At 45.6% G+C, this 18947-nt stretch overlaps 1 protein-coding gene across 5 annotated transcripts; it reads right to left on the reverse strand.

The window, feature by feature from the left end:
• Positions 1-575: 575 nt before the first annotated feature.
• LOC120905617 lies at positions 576-16273 on the reverse strand. Of its 5 annotated transcripts, none has more exons than XM_040316578.1 (9): positions 16053-16273; positions 6736-7143; positions 6461-6664; positions 6263-6382; positions 5882-6073; positions 4873-4981; positions 4503-4762; positions 4222-4296; positions 576-2163 (listed from the first exon to the last, which is right to left on the reverse strand). In XM_040316578.1, the coding sequence occupies exons 2-9, from the start codon at positions 7022-7024 to the stop codon at positions 1262-1264; spliced, it is 2151 nt and encodes a 716-aa protein (XP_040172512.1). In that variant the 5' UTR covers positions 7025-7143; positions 16053-16273; the 3' UTR covers positions 576-1261. The 5 variants fall into 5 exon arrangements, with proteins under 5 accessions (XP_040172512.1, XP_040172513.1, XP_040172514.1 ...); XM_040316579.1 differs by lacking the exon at positions 16053-16273 and adding an exon at positions 13520-13736; XM_040316580.1 differs by lacking the exon at positions 4222-4296 and having other exon boundaries at positions 16053-16262.
• Between the last annotated feature and the right edge of the window lie 2674 nt (positions 16274-18947).

Consider the following 18947-nt stretch of genomic DNA (forward strand, 5'->3'; position numbering starts at 1 on the left):
TTCGTCAGGTTCCTTGAGGTGAGCTGATTTCTCAGGCTGTCGAATTACCGGTTGGCAGCCAGCTTCCCCCAATCAGCTATCCCAATAGCCCAATGTTATTGTCGTTGCTAACCTTCGACCCAATATAGGTGAATTCTGGGACGACTTCAACCGTGCGTCCACCTTTTTACGTCAAGCCTACGTAAGTTTGGATTTGTTGACACCATCAGTTTGGGCTTTGCCTCGTTTATCTGCAATCCGAGGTTCTCTGTCGCCTGCTCCCTTGGCTGATAGGCTTCTGTTACATAGGAGAGCCGCAGACCAATGATGTCTATATCATCAGCGTGTGCCAGGATCTGGAATGACTTGTAGCAGATGGTACCCGAAGTCTCCACCCTTTAGGCGCGAAAGGCCTTCTCTAGCTCCAAGTTCAATAGGAGAACCAAGTCAAGCCCGTCCCCCTGGTGGTGCTCCTGAGAGTGTACCATCCACCTTCACATAGCAATTGAGCTGCAATAGGGTAGCCAGGTGCCTGCAATAGGGGCTAGAAGAGTTGCGAGGGGCGTTTCTTTCATGAATGACATGGCTTTAGCGCAACCGTTTTTAGTTACAAATTTATTTACCCGGTAACTGGTGGCAAACTGTTTGCGTACATAGAAGTGTAATATAAGCGCGCTTGGAGAAGCGAAATTGGTGGCAAAAATCATGGCGGGAAAAAAGAGAAAGAAAGAAATAAAAACAGACCGTATCATCTGCTGCACGATATAGTGGCTGAACCAACGAATGGGAACGAATGATGCTTGTATTTTGTTTTTAAATATTATTTCAATCAACCCAAGCCTTGTTTAAGGATATGTACAATAGAAAGAATGAACAGTGTCCTCTGCTAACTCGTCAATGGTTGGTAGTGGGGAACTTCCATGCTCAACTTAACGGATGCCCCAGAACGCGTGCTCTAACGAAACAGGAATAAAGACACATGTCCGTCCACGTGTTGCGAGGGGGACACCATGACCATCTGTATCTCTTTAACGCCGCACGCTTACATTTTATATAGACAGGAAAATACACATATATTACTCTATAATTTATAAATATCTAAAACGGTTTCCCTTTACTAGAATCGCTTTTTGGTCCTTTTGTTTCGCTTTAATTCCTCCATTGGTTGCATCTTCAATTCACCCTACCGAATCCTTACTGCTTCCCCCCTGCCTCCTCCCTGATGACCCCCTCTTACTACTAAATTAATAGGAAAACACTCCGTTCGTCCATCCGCTTTTTTCTACACGTTCGTCGGTGCGTCCATCGCGCACACGATCGTTTTCATGACGGCGGCGGCCGCGAGCGACGCATAGTTTTGCCATTTGCGCGACGTCGTGCCGTCCTTGTAGTCCGCGATGCCCTTCACCAGGATGAAGCTGTCCCGGCAGTTGCCGACGATGCTGTCCAGCACCGAGTTCATCTCGCTGTCGGTCGCGAGCAGCTGGTACGCCTGGGCGTACTCGGTGCGCGCACTGTCCGACCGGACCAGCTCGTAGCCGGAGCCGATCGGGCCGGCATGCAGCCGGGTCTGGTGCGGTACCGGCCCACCGCCGCTCGCGTCCGTATCGTCGCCCCCGTCGCCCTCCCCGCTCGGCTGGGCGATCGGGTGCGCCACCTCGATCACGTTCTTGTTGCCGATGTTCATGTACAGCTTGTCCGTGTTGGGGGCCGGCCGGGCAAAGTCGTGCTCGGCGTGACCGCCCCGCCCGCTCAGCTGCTGCAGGCCCTCCTGCACGTACTGCAGCCACGGTTTTTTGCCGTCGTCGTTCTGCACGAGCGTGCGCCCGATCGCCTGCAGCCCGTCGTCCGCCGGGTAGTAGCGCTTCACCTCGCTCTGGCCGCCGCTGTACACGTAGCAGTACGGTTTCGGCCCGTTGCCGTTGGTGAGGGCCGGCTCTTGGGCGGCGGCCGCAATCACCACATCGCCGAGGCGGACGTGCCGCCGGTAGTCGGTGTAGTGCGGGATGCCGCCCGCCACACCGACGATGAACACGTAGTCCACCTTCTGGAAGGTGCCGAGTAGGCGGGTCGTCGTGTTGCCGGCTGCCGTCATCGCTTCGCGCGTGCTGCCGACCGACGGGAGCTTCGTGCTGACGATACGGTGCGCCCCAATGTTGCCGAGCGTGTACACGTTCGATTCGCCTGTGAAAGATTGAGGATGGAGACAGTGAAGGGGAGAGCAGCGAGAACAAAAAAGAACCAAATTAGTTTGTTATAAGGATTTTAAATGAAGGCATTTTTGGTGCTATTATTTAATTCCATCACCTCTCAAATGCACAAACAAAACTAACAAACACATAAAGCAACCAAAATGCACAGTTTGTTCTGACGGCCTTTTACAATGGTTTTTTTCAACACATGTTGGATATCAATAACTAGGATCAGAGCTATTAATGCGAGGACTACATGAAGCGGTGCGACATGGAATGTCTAATTCATCCTCGAAACTCCTAATGTTTTAATTTTATTATTTTAAAGCATCTCAAATCAAATCAACCTCTCTTAAGGAACAGGAAACCTGAAGAATTTTAAATGCTAAGCCATTCATTTTGTGTTTCTCTCAACAAATATAGTTTCGAAGCTTTTACGAGTTGATAATTGAGCCCTGCCGATAATAAACTGCCGTTCAGAAATTCATCCTAGAAAATCTGGGGTATGAATTAGTGGTGGAAGCTCGGAATAGAACCTACTTGATCAATTACGGAGCCGATTGCGATGCTGGAAACGATTTCGATTCCGAAGGCGATTCCGAAGCCGATTCCAGAGCCGAATCTGGAATCAGAATCTGCTCCGGAATCTACCTGGGAATCATAAGTTATTCCGGTAACAGAATCAGAATTGACTCCACAATTGGAATTAGTTCCGGAATGAGAATCAGTTCTTGAATTGAAATAAGAAGTTTCAGTAGCGAAATCAGTCCGGGAATCTCCATGAGGATGGTTCGTTTGCAAGCAAATTTTGATTTTTTGCGGCTATCAATACGTAGCATCATTGGATCCATACGTCTCTTCTTATGGAGATGCCGAAACTGGCTCACCGATTTCGAATCCGATTCTGATTTTGGAGCAAATTCCGATTCCAGAGCCGATTTCGATCCCGGAGCCGATTCTTATTCCGGAGCCGGTTTCGATTCCGGAACCGATTCCGATTCCGGAGCCGATTCCGAAACCAATTCAAGAGCCGATTCCGGAACCAAACCCGGAGCCAATGCCGAAACCAATTCCGAACCCGATTCCGGAACCAATTCCGAACCCGATTCCGGAACCAATTCCCAACCCGATTCCGGAACCAATTCCCAACCCGATTCCGGAGCCAATTCGCGAGTTGGTTCCGGAACCAATTCCGGAAGCGATTCCGATTCTGGAGTCGATTCCGGTAATTGATTCCGGACGTACTATGCGGAATCGATTCCAGAAAACTTCGGAGCTAGCCAGAATCGATTTCGAGGAAAACTTCATTTTTCCCATCACTAGTATGAACCAAACCGCAAACGCAGCTTATAGAAGTTCGTCTCTTGGTAAAGAGCCATGTTCCTAATGAAGCGACAAAGATCAAATGTATGGAGCATGACGGGACTGGTAACATTTTTATTTTGAAGAGTGTATAATGTTGAAATGGAATCGAGAACGAATGCTCTTGATTGATTTCTCCCTTCTTAAAGATTCAAAGCAGGGAACTGTTTGGAATTGTTCCTCGAGCCTTTTAGTAAGCTGAAGTAGATAATGAAGAAAATCACATTTTTCCTAAAAAAATGAAAATCTCGTTGCGCATAGAAATGCAACTAGAAAACTGCCTAATATCACCCTTTTTGCTTCTCCTAGAACTGTTACACTCTTGTTAGAACAAACTGTAAACCCCGTAGATGAATACACACAACATTTGCCGATCTGATGTGATACACTACATGCGCCGTTTGCGCGTAACGCCCATCACCAACAACGCCTTAACGAACGACCCGGAAAAGACATTCACTAGCAAACATATACTACGGGAAACAGGTAAGCTGGACAGGTAGTGAACATGGTGACTTGAGTGTGCTGCAAGCGGCGAACGAACACGAGGCGCGAGCGAACGAGCAGGATGTGCTGCGACGTCACGAGGACTTTCCGGTCCGACCCGAACACGTGAGCATGTGACGGTGATTGAGTAGAGTGTGTATGGGTGTGTGTGTGTGTGTGTGTGTGTGTGTATGTCTCTTACCGAACCGATTCTTTCTTCTGTGTCGGTGTCGTTCCGCTGTGTCGTCGTTAGTGGGCCTATCGGAAGTGGCTGTTCCTGGGCGTGAGACATTTAGGGGTTTTGGTTTGGGGTTGATTTGGTTTTAGTCATGCATTTTTTAGTCATGGTTTGGGGGAGAGGAAACGGGAGACCTTAGATACGACCCTGAAAACACGCCCACCCACCTTCGTCATGGTACCCCTCCCACATAAACCCATTAAAGAAAGAGAGCCCGGTCGGCTAGCAGCACGGTATGGTCTTACCTACGGTGGTGTACCGCACGAACGTTTCCTTGTTCTCGAGCATGGCGTCCACCGCGAGCTTCTCGCAGTACTGCGCGGTGATGATGGCAATGGTGGGCTGCTTGTTCGACGCGATCGTCGGCATCTGCTTGACGATTTTGATGGCCTGGTCGTCATGGTGAATGCGGGTGAACGCGTTGTACTCCATCGATTTAATCAGGCCGCGCTCCTTCAGCACCAGCATGATGGCGAGTACCTCCTCCTCCTCCCAACCGTGATCCCTGTGGGTGTGTGTGTGTGTTGCGAAAGGGTCAATCAATAATCGAGTCGAACCGCGGAGGGTTGTCGGTTTTTTTCGGGCTTTTTCCGCGACCGCCCGATGGCTACTTACTTTGCCAGGTCCTCCGGTGCGATGGGGTTCGGGTAGGCCTGCTCGATCAGTTCCAGTATTTTCTCCGGCGTCAGCGGCACCACCTCGAACTGTTCGTCCTCGAACGACACTGGGAAGGTGGAGTATAAGGGGAAACAGTTTAGTAAATTGAAGAAAAAGGAGCACATACGCGAAAGCGTAGGTTAATAATAGGGGCACGAAATACACAACGCGCTTTCCGGTTCCGGAAGAGTCAGTCAGATTAAGCGCAATCAAAAAACAAAACTATGTACATCACAATATCAGCAATCAATCAAATTCTGACGATGAGGTAATGTACCCAATATCTGGATTTACAAAACTCTGCGGCGCTCGACAATCTAGGCAAAAGCAGCCTGGGATAAAGTGAGGTTAGAATCGAAGGGCACTACTTTGAAATGTAGAAATATAGGCGGGCAAAAAACAACAAACAAACCAACCAGTTAGACAGCGAAGACTTCTGTTTATTTTTGAGCTCAAATGTCTAGCAATCGCAATCAACAGCTAATGGTAACAGTGAATTAGTTTCGGTTAAAGGGCGCTAAAAGATGGCGCCGCTTGCACAGCTACAATTTTAAAACATAATCATTCCAGTTTCAGGAAAAAAAGTAACCATAATAAGTTAGAAAAGTAGTTAAAATAAATATAAACAAAGCACAGTTAGTTTGAAGTATGAAAAGTAATAAACAGTAAATAAATAAGAGAGAAAAACAACGATAAAACTCAACATTACTGTACAAAACGAACAAACACAGAGAGGAGCAAACACATCGAAAAAAGATGACGCGGCAGCCATTTTGCCCTCCGGCCATCCTTTGACTGTAGATTAGTGTGCGTTAGTAGTTAGACAGGAGGCATTCTAAGTGTGTGTAAATGAGCCTCTCCAACAAAACGCACACACGCACAGAGAAACGTCTACATTAGTTGGCGCGATTGTACATGTCGACCCAGAGGCGCTTCATTAGTGTTTCGCCGCTAACGACAGCGGTACCTTCTAGGTCGTCCCGCTCATCCTTCTGTTTACGCTGGCTGATGGGTGTAACATGAATGCTGCCGCTACTACTGCCACCACCACCACCACCACCACCACCGTCGTCACCGTCCAGGTCCGGGCCGGGTTTGTTATTGTTTCGGTCGAGCTTGTGACAGTTGCCGTAGCAAACGATCACGTGCCCGGGGCGTGCTAACACAAAGATTTCCAAAATTTTTCGTTGTTGTTGTTTGAGCAGAGCAATTGAAGAGAAAGATGTAAGAGAGTGAGAGAGGACGAGAACACCCACAGCCTACCATTTCCATCATATATTGGGGAGGGATTGTGAAGGATATCCGGAGAAATATATAAAGGCAGTAAGAGAGCGCGCGTACTACTTACAAGGTCTCGATGGTGGTGCGGACGTTTGCTCCAATATTCGCAGCTCGATCTCGACGGCCTGTATTTCGTTGTAGCCCTTCTGGAGCAGCTTCATGATCTTCTTGATAAAGCCGACGTAGTCTGTGGGGTAAGAGCAACAACAGAGCTAGGCTAGAAAGACGTCCGTAAGTGAGGCTTCATAACCGCAATTGCGCTTACCCCTCGGGAACTCTTTCGGGCTGACGAGCTCGCGGAAGAAGTCCTGCGCTACCTGCGCCTGCACGTTCTCCGACGTCAGCCACGGCCGGAACCAGAACTTGATGCGGCGAGATTCCTGCGAGTGCTGGCCACTGTTGGCGCTGACCAGGAAGACGCGAAACTCGAGACTGAGCTGGGCCGGTTCGCGCTGTCGGTTCGATTGTTCTGCAATGGTTGAAATGTTGGAAGTTGAGCGTACGGTAAGCAGGACGACGCAGGAGCGTTGACACTTCTACCTTCAGCTGTTTTGTTGATGATGATGCCCCGATGGTCACCGCCGGCCACGTGTGTCCGTTCGCCGACCGACTGGATGAGCTTCCGCTCGATCAGCAGCACCGTGGAGGTGTTCGTCTTGCCCAGCGGTGTCATCACGACCTGCTCCTCGTCGGGCGTTTCGGAAGGAACTGCTGGCATGACCGGGTCGGCACCGTGCTGCTGCTGCTGCTGCTGAGGATGTCGCTCCGGTTTCGGGGGTGTCGGTGGCGGTGGAGGTCGTTCCAACCGCTTCACCGTCGGGGACATCATGATTGTGTGTCGTGGAACTTCTTACGGCTTGCTTCTTTAACTACCTCACACTCTGCCTCTATATCTCCCTCCTTTTCGGTTGTTTTGTCTATAAAGCCCCCAAAACCTTTAGAGAGCTCCTGAAAAATGAGGAAAGCACACAGCAACATCAAAGTCATTGATCCAAAAGGTAACGGGTATAACCTTGCTTTTGCGTGACCCGCCGACATGCGAGCCCACATTCTTGGAGATACTATTCTTCCCCCTCTCCACCCCCAGAGAGTAGAACAAATCGTAAATCTAAAACCGAAAACCTCCTTCGCCGAGGAACTGCGGAGGGGTTGTGTAGCGTCACGTGTAATTGCAGGTAAATAAATGCCCCCGCCCAGCGCGGGTCGTGCGAAAACTTGGGAACTTTTAGTTTATGTGACCCTGTCACGCACGGTTGCGACCTGCCGAAGAATTCGTTTCCGATGCTTTTAACGACCCGTGTGACTATTGCGCCTTCGAACTATCTTCGAACTAGCTGCTAGATCCTTACAGGGGTTTTCAGTGATTCTGAAATTGAACATTTCTAATGGATTTAAAAAAGAGCCTTTCCAAAAAGACTTCTCTGGAGTCTAATTCCTATCACACAGAGTTATCTTCGCTCAAGAATGAACCAAGAATTATGAGTGTCCCAGAATTATGAGAACCCCTGTATGTCAGGAGGACATAGGGATTCCACCAAAAGCAAGATTAGTTGGAGGCACCCTGGGTACAAGAATGAATCATTTGGCCGCTGAGTTCGACGTCCTACTTCTCTATATATGTCTTAATAGTCGTGACCCTGAGGGCCACAGTGTACGCTTCATAGTTTGTTTTGTTTTGGTTGGCAAAGCATCAACCAACCAAAGCAATCTTGGCATTCTATTTTGGAACTCGCAACAGTGCAAAACTGACAAAACAAAAAAAGAGGACACATACACCACGGTCACGGTGAGAGTTCAGTTTTTTTGCTGGTCTACTTCTGCTTGCCCCAAAGTACCTCCTTTGCTCGAAAATAAACCAAGAATTTCCCGAGCTGCTGGCTGGGCTGGCAACATCTGGACACTGTCGCCCACTCAGAGGGTAATAGATTTCCCACCACCACATCTCCCACACACAGTACACCCCCTCCGTTTGTGTGTGTACAGTTTGTTTGCGTTTGGTGGGCCGACGACGACGACCACGCACCCATTTTTCTGTTGCTGTGTAGGTGGAAAATCCAACGGAAATCTCGCTCGGTCCGGTGGGAGGATGGGAGGGGTTTAAGCAAACAGACACGAATCAATATCATACCAGGTCGGACATTCGGAACTGATAAGGGGGTCCAGGTCCGCTCCGTCTGTTTTGTAGAAGAGGCGCGAAAGCCATCTCCAGAAAAAGCAAGCAAGAAAAACCAACCCCAACAGAGAGTGGCACAGATCGATTATCGATTGACAACATCGGGGTCGCACCGATGATCACACTCCACAGTGGCACGGAGCAGGGAATGAATCACCTGCGAAGTGAGCGAGAGAAACGTGAGTCATCATCGCACGCTTCTTTCGCGTATTAATGGCGATGTGTCCATGCGGGACGGACACGAGCGAGTTTCCCTTGACATTTGCGCGCGTGGTTTGACGCCTTGTGTCGCGGGAAAATGGCTGGATCACACCATGGGGGTGCGCTCTATCGACGGGTTTGGTTCCGGTTCGGTTGGGCAACAGTGGAAGCCGGCGTCGTCGTTATCAGAGGTTGTCGTCGTCATTTTTGTTGGTCGGTCAACCGTCCCACACGGCTTTCCCTTACATTGTGCGCGACAAAACAGTGCAACGAAAGCAAAAAAAAATGGGTTCTTAGGGGAGTAGTTGAGTGTATAGTATAAAACCACGCACAATGGTGGCACTTGCGAGGACCATACGGCGCGCTCCAGCAAAACAAAACAAAAAAAAAGACAAAGGGTGCGCATTGTGGTGCAGCCGCAACGCGCCATTGTGGAATTCATTTCCCAACCCCGCCTTCGATAATCCCGAGCCCCTTTTGTTGCCCCTTTTCCCAGCGCACCATCGTCAATCTTTTCCATTATTTATGCACTGGGCGCTGCTCTTCTTTGGGGTGGGAGAGATTTTTGTTTACCCAAAACACTGATGCAATCGGCGAGAAGCAGCGGCTCTCGCTTGGCATAACAGAAAATAATAAACATTCCAACAAAGTCCACCACCACATCAGATGCGGAGGGAACTGAAAACTGGAGCTGGTGTGGTAAAGGAAAAACGGGCCAAAATGGGCACCGATTATTTAAGCATTATTTCACAAGGTTTAGAATAAACGGCTCGAAAACTCGCAATGTATTCTTTGAAGTGTTTCACCAACACCATGCATATTTCATGACGCGTTATTAAACAACAATAAAAAAAGTTTACGAATTAAGATCTAGCAGCAAGATTATGTTATCGTTACCACTACGAAACATGGTTTATACGGTGTATTTTTAAAGACATGATATTTCTATACAAGTTGAATTGAAGTTTATGTTTAAAAATGCATCGCGTGAGGCACAATAGGCAGCTTTTTTGACATGTGTTGCGCTTCATGAGGCTATGGTGATGCATTTTTGGCCACATTACTTCAAAATGATCCGATTTTGTCGACTAAAACGTGTAAAAAGCTCATTTCTGCAGGAAGAATTAGACGAGAAGGCTATCCAGAAACATCATTAATCTAACACTAGGAAGAGATACTACTTATTTATAATTAAGATATAGAGCCTCGATGGCCTACGTACACAATTACAACTAATGTCTTATAAACTATGGGCTCCTAAAATTAGATGTAATGCAGTCTCGTATGACACTTTTACATTTCGGGACACTAAAGGACAAGTCAATAAAATTTGAATATAAATTCAAATTCATAGACATCAATAATAACGGATCCCTAGCACAGAAAAGACGATAACGAAAATCAGTAATTAAAATTTATCGAGTTCTTAAAGGCCTAATAGGGACATACAAATTTACATTACTTAGCTTTAGAGGTGCATCGAGGTTCTTAATAGTTTAAACATAAAACATTTATAGTGCAAATCAGTATTATGACGTTTCACGTTTTGTTGATATAAAGAATATCCCCGAGAAGCGACTGTATTTGGGACCGAAAAAAAATCCCCAAGCAATGTGTACGTCGAAAAGCCCGTATGTCGAACATATTTCCATACATCGTTTATAACCGAGGTTGGTGAGTCTAAAACAAGAATTTCGTGCTTTTTAACCAAAATAATTTTCTGTATTAAAATTATTAAAATGCACTAATTAGTGCATCGGTGTAGGACATCTTCATAAATGTTTATGTAACGGTTACCATCAGTAAGAAATTATGAAAAATCTTACATTTTCAGCTGAATGAACACCGTACACGTACAAAATCAAGGAATGTGTAGAGACGAGGTAAAATGGGTTTGGCCATCTTGGATGCCATTTGACAACAGAAAGCCCTGGCATATTGATCAAAACTTCAAGCAATTTTCTGGCGATTTCCAGAACGATTCATCATTATAATTATATATAAAATTTGAATCGAAAAGGGCTCTTAGGTGTCAAATTGCCTGTAACGAAACTTTTGGCCACTTGTCAAATCGTTCAGCATTATGAGACCTTGTTACTACACAGTTCTTGGTCGAAATCAAAATCGTCGTAACACGAGTGTCTCTCCTGTACACCCATTTTGTCCCATAGCTAGCTATGTCCATTTTACCTCGCGTTTCAAAATGACGCCACTTGAACCATTAGATTTTATTTAATAGTTTATTTGTATTAATGGTTTATTTTGAGCCCTTGTGGAAATTTAAATCCAAAAATAAATACTAGAAGCATAGAATAATGTAAACAGAATTGTTTTTTTGTAAAATATTTACATATATGCTCATCAAACTAGTGTTGGGTTTTATGAATCTTTCGATGAATCTTCAGTGATGAGTGATTCGAATCTCGAGTCAAATCGTCAAAGATTTATAAATCTGTAAAGATGCACAAATCTTCAAAGATTCATAAATCTTCAAAGATTAATCAATCTTCAAAGATACATGAATCTGCAAAGATTCACGATTCTCTAAATATTCATGAATCTCCAAAGATTGATGAATCTATAATATTCATAAATCCATTAAAGGTCATATATCTCCTGGGATTCATGAATCTTAAGAGATGTATGATCTCCAAAATATTGAATTTGCCCAATCCCACCTACAACTTGCCCGTTGTCGGTTCAAATGCGTGGTACTCTCCAAGAAGTCTCAAAAGCGTGTATAGGCTGGTATGACCACGTAGGTTGTTACGCCAAAAAGAAGAAAAATAAGAGGCTCAAGCTTTATGAATTTTAGATATTTGTAAATCCTTAGAGTTTCATGAATCCCTAGAGATGCGTTAATCTTTCTAGATATAAAAAAACTTTTGAGATTCATGAATCTTTTGAAATTAATTAATCTTTCGAGATTCATGAATCTTTCCAATTGGGATTGAGATTCATTGGATCATTCCAAAGAGTCATTCAGTTTTATGAATCTAAATCCGAATAACCCAACACTACATCAAACTGCTTAACATGCCCATTTTGCCCCGGTTTTCCCCTACACCCTTACGTATTGATTTCTGCGTCTCATTGGGGAAGCCTTCACCTTTTAGCCGCCACCGGTCCTGGATGTGCATGAGTGAACGCAGCGCAGGTCTTTGCTAAAACCCGCACCGGCACCTGGCATATGGCCTCGGATCGTTTGAGCACGCTATTTCATCATCATTAACCCTTGAGAAGCCATCACATAGCGCTCGACAAGTTAACGCATCAACCAGTTTCCTGGAAGTTCAGCAGTGCGCTGCGTCATAAGCTTGCAAATTGCCTCGCACACCCCCCCCCCCTCCCCTAACCACCACCACATATGCAAACACCCACCCGCCGCAGATTGAATGCCGAAGGGGTGATTCCACGATTCAGCGGTTCTTTTGCTACCAACCGATGACATCATCTTCCTGTTTCGAGCACGAGCAGCAGTTTACTATCGCCACTTGTTCCGATATAGCGCAACAACAACAACAAGCAAAACAGCGACAAAAAACCATCGCCAACAGGTCACAAACAGCGCGAATAGACCATCAATGCCATACCGATTTGATATGAAAGGTAACACACACAAATGACTCCACCTCTTTTTCTTCCTCTTCTTTGTGTACTAATTCAATTTCAACCCGCTCACACTTGTAGGCTGCTGCGCGCGGACTCAACATAAGGGTGATTTGAATTTAAATGTGCCGGCGGTGCGACAAGCGACGAGCGTACTGGCTGACCTTGCGGCCGACTCTAGGTCCCCCGTCCAAACGGGTTTCTCTTTCTATTAATTTAACTACGTTTACCTCACTTTTGCGACGTTCTGGCCGCTCCTATTCTAGTTCTGGTTTGTGAAGTTGTTTTTTGTTGTTGTTGTTGTTGTTGTTGTTGTTGTGCTTTACTTCACTTTACTCCGAGATTAGTATACCGGCCGTGTGCTGGGGGTGAAGAGTAAACAGCAAATCCAATGCCAATGGGGCAAATGCATTGGGGCACCATGGGGAAGGGGGAGCTGTGGATAATGATGATTGATCTCGTAATGAGGGCGCCGGGTGTTTGGATCATTTTCCCAGCCTACCCCGCCGTTTTCCATTGTGCGGGTTTGGTTTTACATAATCGGAAAACCGATCGTACGCTGTGGCGTTATGAGTGAGAGTTGATGCTGGGCATACGGCTTTCGGTTACATCGGTATGTAATCTGCTGGTGAAGCTGCTGGGGAGACCTTCTTGTTGTTAGGTCATGGGGTTAGTACCTCGGTATGGGACACTCCCCACTTACAGCTCCAAAAGACCTGCAGATGTCGGTAGTGAGTTCTGTTAGCTCTTCAGAAAAAAAGAGCAGAGTTACATCTTCCGAGTTCTTGTTCGGAATTTCAGAAAGTTCCCTGCAAAGCAACTTGGGCAAGCATCCGAAAGATAAGAGATTCGCCCGATTCTAATTGGAGATAATTTGCCAATTTGGTTAGCACACGACCGATACCCAGTCAGTGCCTGCTGGCAGCACACCAACGCCGTGTGAGCGGTGATTTCAAGCTGGAACGTATCAGGAAGTTGCTGGAGAATTTTAACACCTCACACGTTAATGACACGATTGGCCAATAGTGCGCTCCGTTGATTGAACGAATTGACCTGGGAATTGAGGGAGCTACTAGGTTTGAAGGACAAACTACTTGCGACAAGATGTTGGGAGAATAATTCGATGTCCACAGAATGCATCACTTCTGCCTTCGAACTGTGTTTTGTTTGTCGCTTTCAAAACACTTTGAAGTCCAGCAGAAAGGGTAAAAATGCTACAATTTCTTGAAATACGAAATAATGTTGCAAGCTCACCCCTCCACTATCTCTGGAGACAAGAGATATCTAGAGGCCCGCACCTCTGCCAGTACCATATCACACGGAGATAAGAAAAGTGCTCACCACTGTAAAAAAATGCACATAATTTGACAGGTCCAACGATTCGACGAACTTCGGGGCACGTTTTTGGAGGCCAAAGCGGGTGCACAATTTTTGCAGCCGTGGCGGGACTACGGTTCCCAACCAGCCACTATGACGTCACGCCGCTCTGAGTTTGATCGTGTAGAATTGGGTCGTCGCCCAGCAAAGTTGAATTGGTTGATTGAGAGGGACACGGCACTTTGTGTCGCCGGACATGTAACTTGAGCAGAACGTGCAGCGTGGTGTGCGTCCCCCTCCCCCCCCCCCCCCCACAGACCTCCTCCCCGCTCGAGTGTTCCGGCTGCGGTTCCATTAGGCGCGATAACGGGCTTCCCGAGGTTTCTTACCCCCCATCCAACCCTCCTCTCCCGGGTCCTTTATCTCACGCTTTCACTGGCGGGGTCGTGCGCTAACGTCCGCTCTCTGTGCAGACTTATCATTTAGCGCTCTGGACAGCATTTTTTCGAAAATAAAGTAACAAGGAAAAAAAAACCCCACAGTGACCCATTCGTCGACCATTTTGCGGCTGTAACCACGGGGCGGTGTGTGTGTGTGTGTGTGTGTGTGTGTGTGTGGAGTTGATATTGTGAGAGCGGTTTTTGGGGCGTGTAGAGCGATAAATACACAGAAACATTGGGTTTGCTCCATTTTTTTTCTGAAGAAGTAAAAAGACTTTATGAATCTAGCATTGGTCACATAAAAAGTGAGAAAAAAACATACACACACATAAACGCATTCCTGGTGTGGCCAGTTGGTAGATCGGCAGGAATGATGATGATGATGGTGCTTCGATTGCGCCGAACGGAAAGTGCAGTACCCGTCGTTGCCTCTGCGTGCTCTAAAAATAAATCAGACTCTGTGTGCTCGGCTGATCGGGTTTCCCCTTCGCGTTCATCCCTCTCAACACACTCGAAAATCACACAACCCACGGTGGAAATTGGAGAATGTGTGTCCGCTCACGGGCTTACAATTTCTTACGCAGCGAACGTGCGCAACTTTGATGAACAGCAAACGCAACGCTTACTGCGCAAGCCGCTCTTGCGGGTGCATCTTCTGGTGGTCTACTGCCCCGGCCGTATGGTTCCGACTAGTGATGGGAAGGATTCCCATTCGTTGCGGAGCCGGGATCGATCCGATCCCGGACTGATCTCCGGGAGTTGGAATCAGACTCTCGTGTGAAGACCTCTAGCGGGAATTCAAACTCCTGCGTGAAAATCCTTGATTTCGAAGATACAATGTCCCTTCTGCACTGCAACAACAATTCAAGAACAGCCAGCAGGGCGACATTGAAGAACTTCTGAAGGCAGCACTAGGCTCTGCTTCACAGGCTCCCTGGTAAGATACTTCCAGCAAACGAGCTGTGTAAGATGCTAAGGCATGCCAAGTGAGGTGTTTGAAGCGAATGAGTGTGTCGTCTTCTAAGTAAAGTTGACAAACCATCATCGTAAGATGACTTAATAAAAACTGATGTACATACCTAAGAAAGATTCCTCTTAATTTCTAGTAGTGACGTATGACTTTCAACTTTTTCGTTTTCACTCTAACTTGTTCTTCATTCGCTCAATTCGCTATTTCTTTGCTAATATTTTCAAAAAAACAATTTTGCCAAATCTTCAATATGTTTCTTTCTGGTAGCAATGGCCCGTTAGAGGGAAACCCAAGCGACAAAATCGACATGCTTTCTCGCTCTCTCAGGTTTACTGATCTCTTGGGTAGAATGAGAAAGCATGTCGATTTTGTTACTTGGGAATATTAATAAAGAAGGTAATTAAACTGGAAACGAATTCTTTCGGAATTGTGGAGTCACAATCCGTTTTTTATCAGGAATCGGATAAGGTTTTTCAAAGCCGGAGTCGGAATGGATCCATGACCCTACACCGGATTACCCATCTCTAGTTCCAGGACAAGCGAGCACCAAAATCTGTCCCCGAAAACAAAGAAGCAAACCGAAAGCTAAGGGGAAAGAGACGAATGCAAAAACGCAATGCCAGTGCGTACGTCTCGAAGTGGTTAGTTCTCGTTCAACCCCTAATTTTGTAACGAACAAAAAAAACACACAGAATGATGCACCCCTATGTCTGGCAAACGAGGGCGCACTGAGGCGTGCTTGTGTTGGTGTGATTGAAGAATTGAATCCAGGTTCACTATCGGGCTGCACGGTACGGCGATAAGTGTGTACGCGCACACACACACACACACACACACACACACACACACACACACATACACACACACACACACACACGCTGAGGTAGATGTTGTTTGCCCCGTTTTGCTGCCAATTCTGATAAAAACGCTCGCGGGAGTTTTGAGCCCAATCGTTGTTTGTGCGAACCACACAGTCTCTGCTTCGAACCACAGCCAAGCTGAGGACACTATCAAAACAACTCGGGGACAGAGGAAATAAGGCACACAAACACAATCGCGCGATTCCAACGCAAACGCCAGCGCGATCGGGATTATCGGGTTCTTAAAACATCGAAAAATAAGTCACACTTCACACAACATCACGTACCAGGAAAATTGTAGACAAAACACACACACCGCAAGCAAAGCACTGCGAAACACTGCCGGCGTAGTTTGTTTGGATTTTACGCGTGTACCGAAACGTGTACGGCTTCGCGCACCTTCGAGAGCGGACGCTGCCTTTCGACTTGTAACGGACGCACCACACAGCGAACTGGCAGCCGCGGATACGCAGCGAAACGGTTGCGTATTGCTGTTGCTGGACGCACCGCCTTGCATCTCGCTTCCAATCGGTAGCGCGCTATCTCGTTTTCGTTCACGCGCACTCACACACGCTCGCACGGTACAGCACGCGCGAACGGCGCGTCAGCATCTTGTGGCCTGCCGGATGACTAATGTCTCATGGCGTCTCGCTACGCACACAGCGAAACGGGCAAACGATCACGTTTGCTCAGTGTGCGAGAGCGAGAGAAAGCATTGCTGTCATTGAGGGCCGATGGGTCTCTGTCGTCATTGAAGTGTCTGGATCGTGGTTTTGTGTGACACTCTTCCGGCCCAGGGCTCGGCAAGCTATACGGCCTAGGATATTTTTTGGGAGGATCTTTTTGGGAGGATATTTTTTGATAAATAAATTAAATATCTCTCCAACCAATCGTAAGGTTTTGTAAAGAATTAGTAAATCCATAACTAAATACCAAAACAAAACAAAATAGCTATCGACTTTTGCTACAACTATTGCTACAAAGTCTCTCAAAATTGGCTCGAAGTCTCTCAAAAAATAATAAATAAAAAAAATCATTATCACAGAATTGAAATTTCTCATAAAACGTATCCGTTGAGCTGTTAGTTTTAACCATTCCATACTTATTATAATATTGACCGACCAGGACTACACTGGTCAACTTCCAGTAGTGAATCCAGAGTTCGTATACGATACGTCGACAGGTCGATGGATAGCTCTTATTTTGAATTTATGCAAAGGTCTTGGATTTGACTAGTGTTGTGCTTCATGAATCTTTCGTGAGTATTCGTTCGTTTGAATCTTGAGTTTGAATCGTGATGTCAAACTCGTTTTGGGTCGCGGGCCGGATTACGGTTCAAAATATCCTCGTGGGCCGCAGTTGGGCGGCGTTGGGATGGGAGTGGTTTCAATCGGTAAAAATCATTAAGGACTTATTCCTACCTAGACCTAGATCTAGAATCTTATAGATTTTTTTTTCCGTAGCCTCCAATAAATAGTTCATGAAATTCATGAATTTATTCGTCCGTTACTTCAGTGGCGGTCGTGCCTACTCGGAAATGTAATAATTCATTTTCAATTGCTTCAGATATCTGCTAACCTTCAGGCTATCTGGACAGTACTTTAACCCTCGTATATTGCCATTGCATAATGACACATGAAGTACAAATGTTGCTTTTTGACTACGGTAATGACTAAAAACGAAAAAATCAAAATTTATCATTACATCGGCAAATATGGCAAATATCGGCCAATAATGGCTAGATATGTGGCCATTTTGTTGAGGAAATGAGACTACCAGTATATATTCGACCTCATACAGCCCAAATATCCAAATCGGCCTTAACCCACTGTAAAGCCACTTCAAACCCACGTGGGTTTGTGGTGGTCGATTCAGTCGTTATCCCACCAAATTTTAGAACAATTGTAGCTGTCAGTTCTAATATGATGTATTGACCTTGCCCACGCTTGCCCCACCTTTTCCAAACATGTTGACGAGAAAAAGATGGATCAAGTGCGGGCTAAGATCAACATGCTGAACATGATTTTAACACATCGATTATTTTAACACATTCACTAACATCAGAGCATAACTTCGGCAATATTATTAATATATAAACTGTGCACTGACCAGCAAAATGAAAGAGTCAATTTGCAAGTAAACAAACACACGCATCCCCATCTTGCACAAATATGTTTCACCACAAAAGAACTTAACACACAAGTTTTATTGCTTTCTTTGCACAATTAAACACATTTTGGGGTGATACATGATGAGCAAATGAATCACCCGTGCATTTAAAAAACTGACTTTAACAAACATTGAAGTGGCCGCTTCTGTAGATGTGTGGTTTAACCCACCAAACTGACAGTTTTTTGGCTTTGTTCGATGCAACTGGATTTTTAGCACAGGAAAATGGTGGCGTTTTCGGTATCTTGGTTATTTGGGAGTTCTTACCTTTTTGAGGGCTTGGTTTTTCATGTTCATGATTTTTGCAGCATATGTAGCATATTGTAGCGTATTTTTGTACCATATCTAAAGTATGCCCTCATCAATTATGTGAAGAAAGTGGTATTCCAATACATGATTTCCGAACTTTCCAGAAAGCCTCAATATCGGAAAAAGGGTGAAAATATTGATAGTCCGACTTAAGAGTGCTCTCAGGAAACAACTACTAAAACACATGCTATATGCCATCTTCGCGAATACCTTCCCAAACAAGTAACTATGAGTAACTTAATTCACTCTTCGATAATCGAACTATTAAAATTGAATGTCGAAAACTTCTTCCTCAGTAGATAAACATTAATACACCCGTTTTTCTTATCTTATTATTTACAATCTATTTCTGCTTTATTCAAATAACTGCCAAAGTTCTTTGCGGGCCGTATGTTTGACATGTCTGCTATAGAAATTCATAAAAGCAGATAGAGGCATCTTTGAACATTTGAATCAAACTCACGGAACTCAGAAATCGAAATTCGGATTCATTGAATCTCTTTAAAGATTCACTCAGATTCATGAGCCTAAATTACATGTTTCTAGATTTGCAAGTTACCTCGTTTAGTTTTGTACGCACAACGTTTAAATGAGTGTTAAATGTTAGGTTGGCGATTTTTTCTCCTTTTTTTGGTGTTTCGTTGGAGTATCTTTATTTAATGTAATAAAAAAAAACTATGGCCAAACATGTTCTCCGTTGTCAA

The sequence above is a fragment of the Anopheles arabiensis genome, chromosome X (genome assembly GCF_016920715.1).
Source record: "Anopheles arabiensis isolate DONGOLA chromosome X, AaraD3, whole genome shotgun sequence".
Taxonomy (NCBI): domain Eukaryota; kingdom Metazoa; phylum Arthropoda; class Insecta; order Diptera; family Culicidae; genus Anopheles; species Anopheles arabiensis.

Coding starts and splice junctions, on each gene's coding strand:
- LOC120905617 (XM_040316578.1), bottom strand. CDS start 7,024: ATGATGTCCCCGACGGTGAAGCGGTTGGAACGACCTCCACCGCCACCG. Junction 6,383..6,460: donor CCCGAAAGAGTTCCCGAGGG/GTAAGCGCAATT, acceptor CTTACCCCACAG/ACTACGTCGGCTTTATCAAG. Junction 4,297..4,502: donor CGTGCGGTACACCACCGTAG/GTAAGACCATAC, acceptor TCTCACGCCCAG/GAACAGCCACTTCCGATAGG.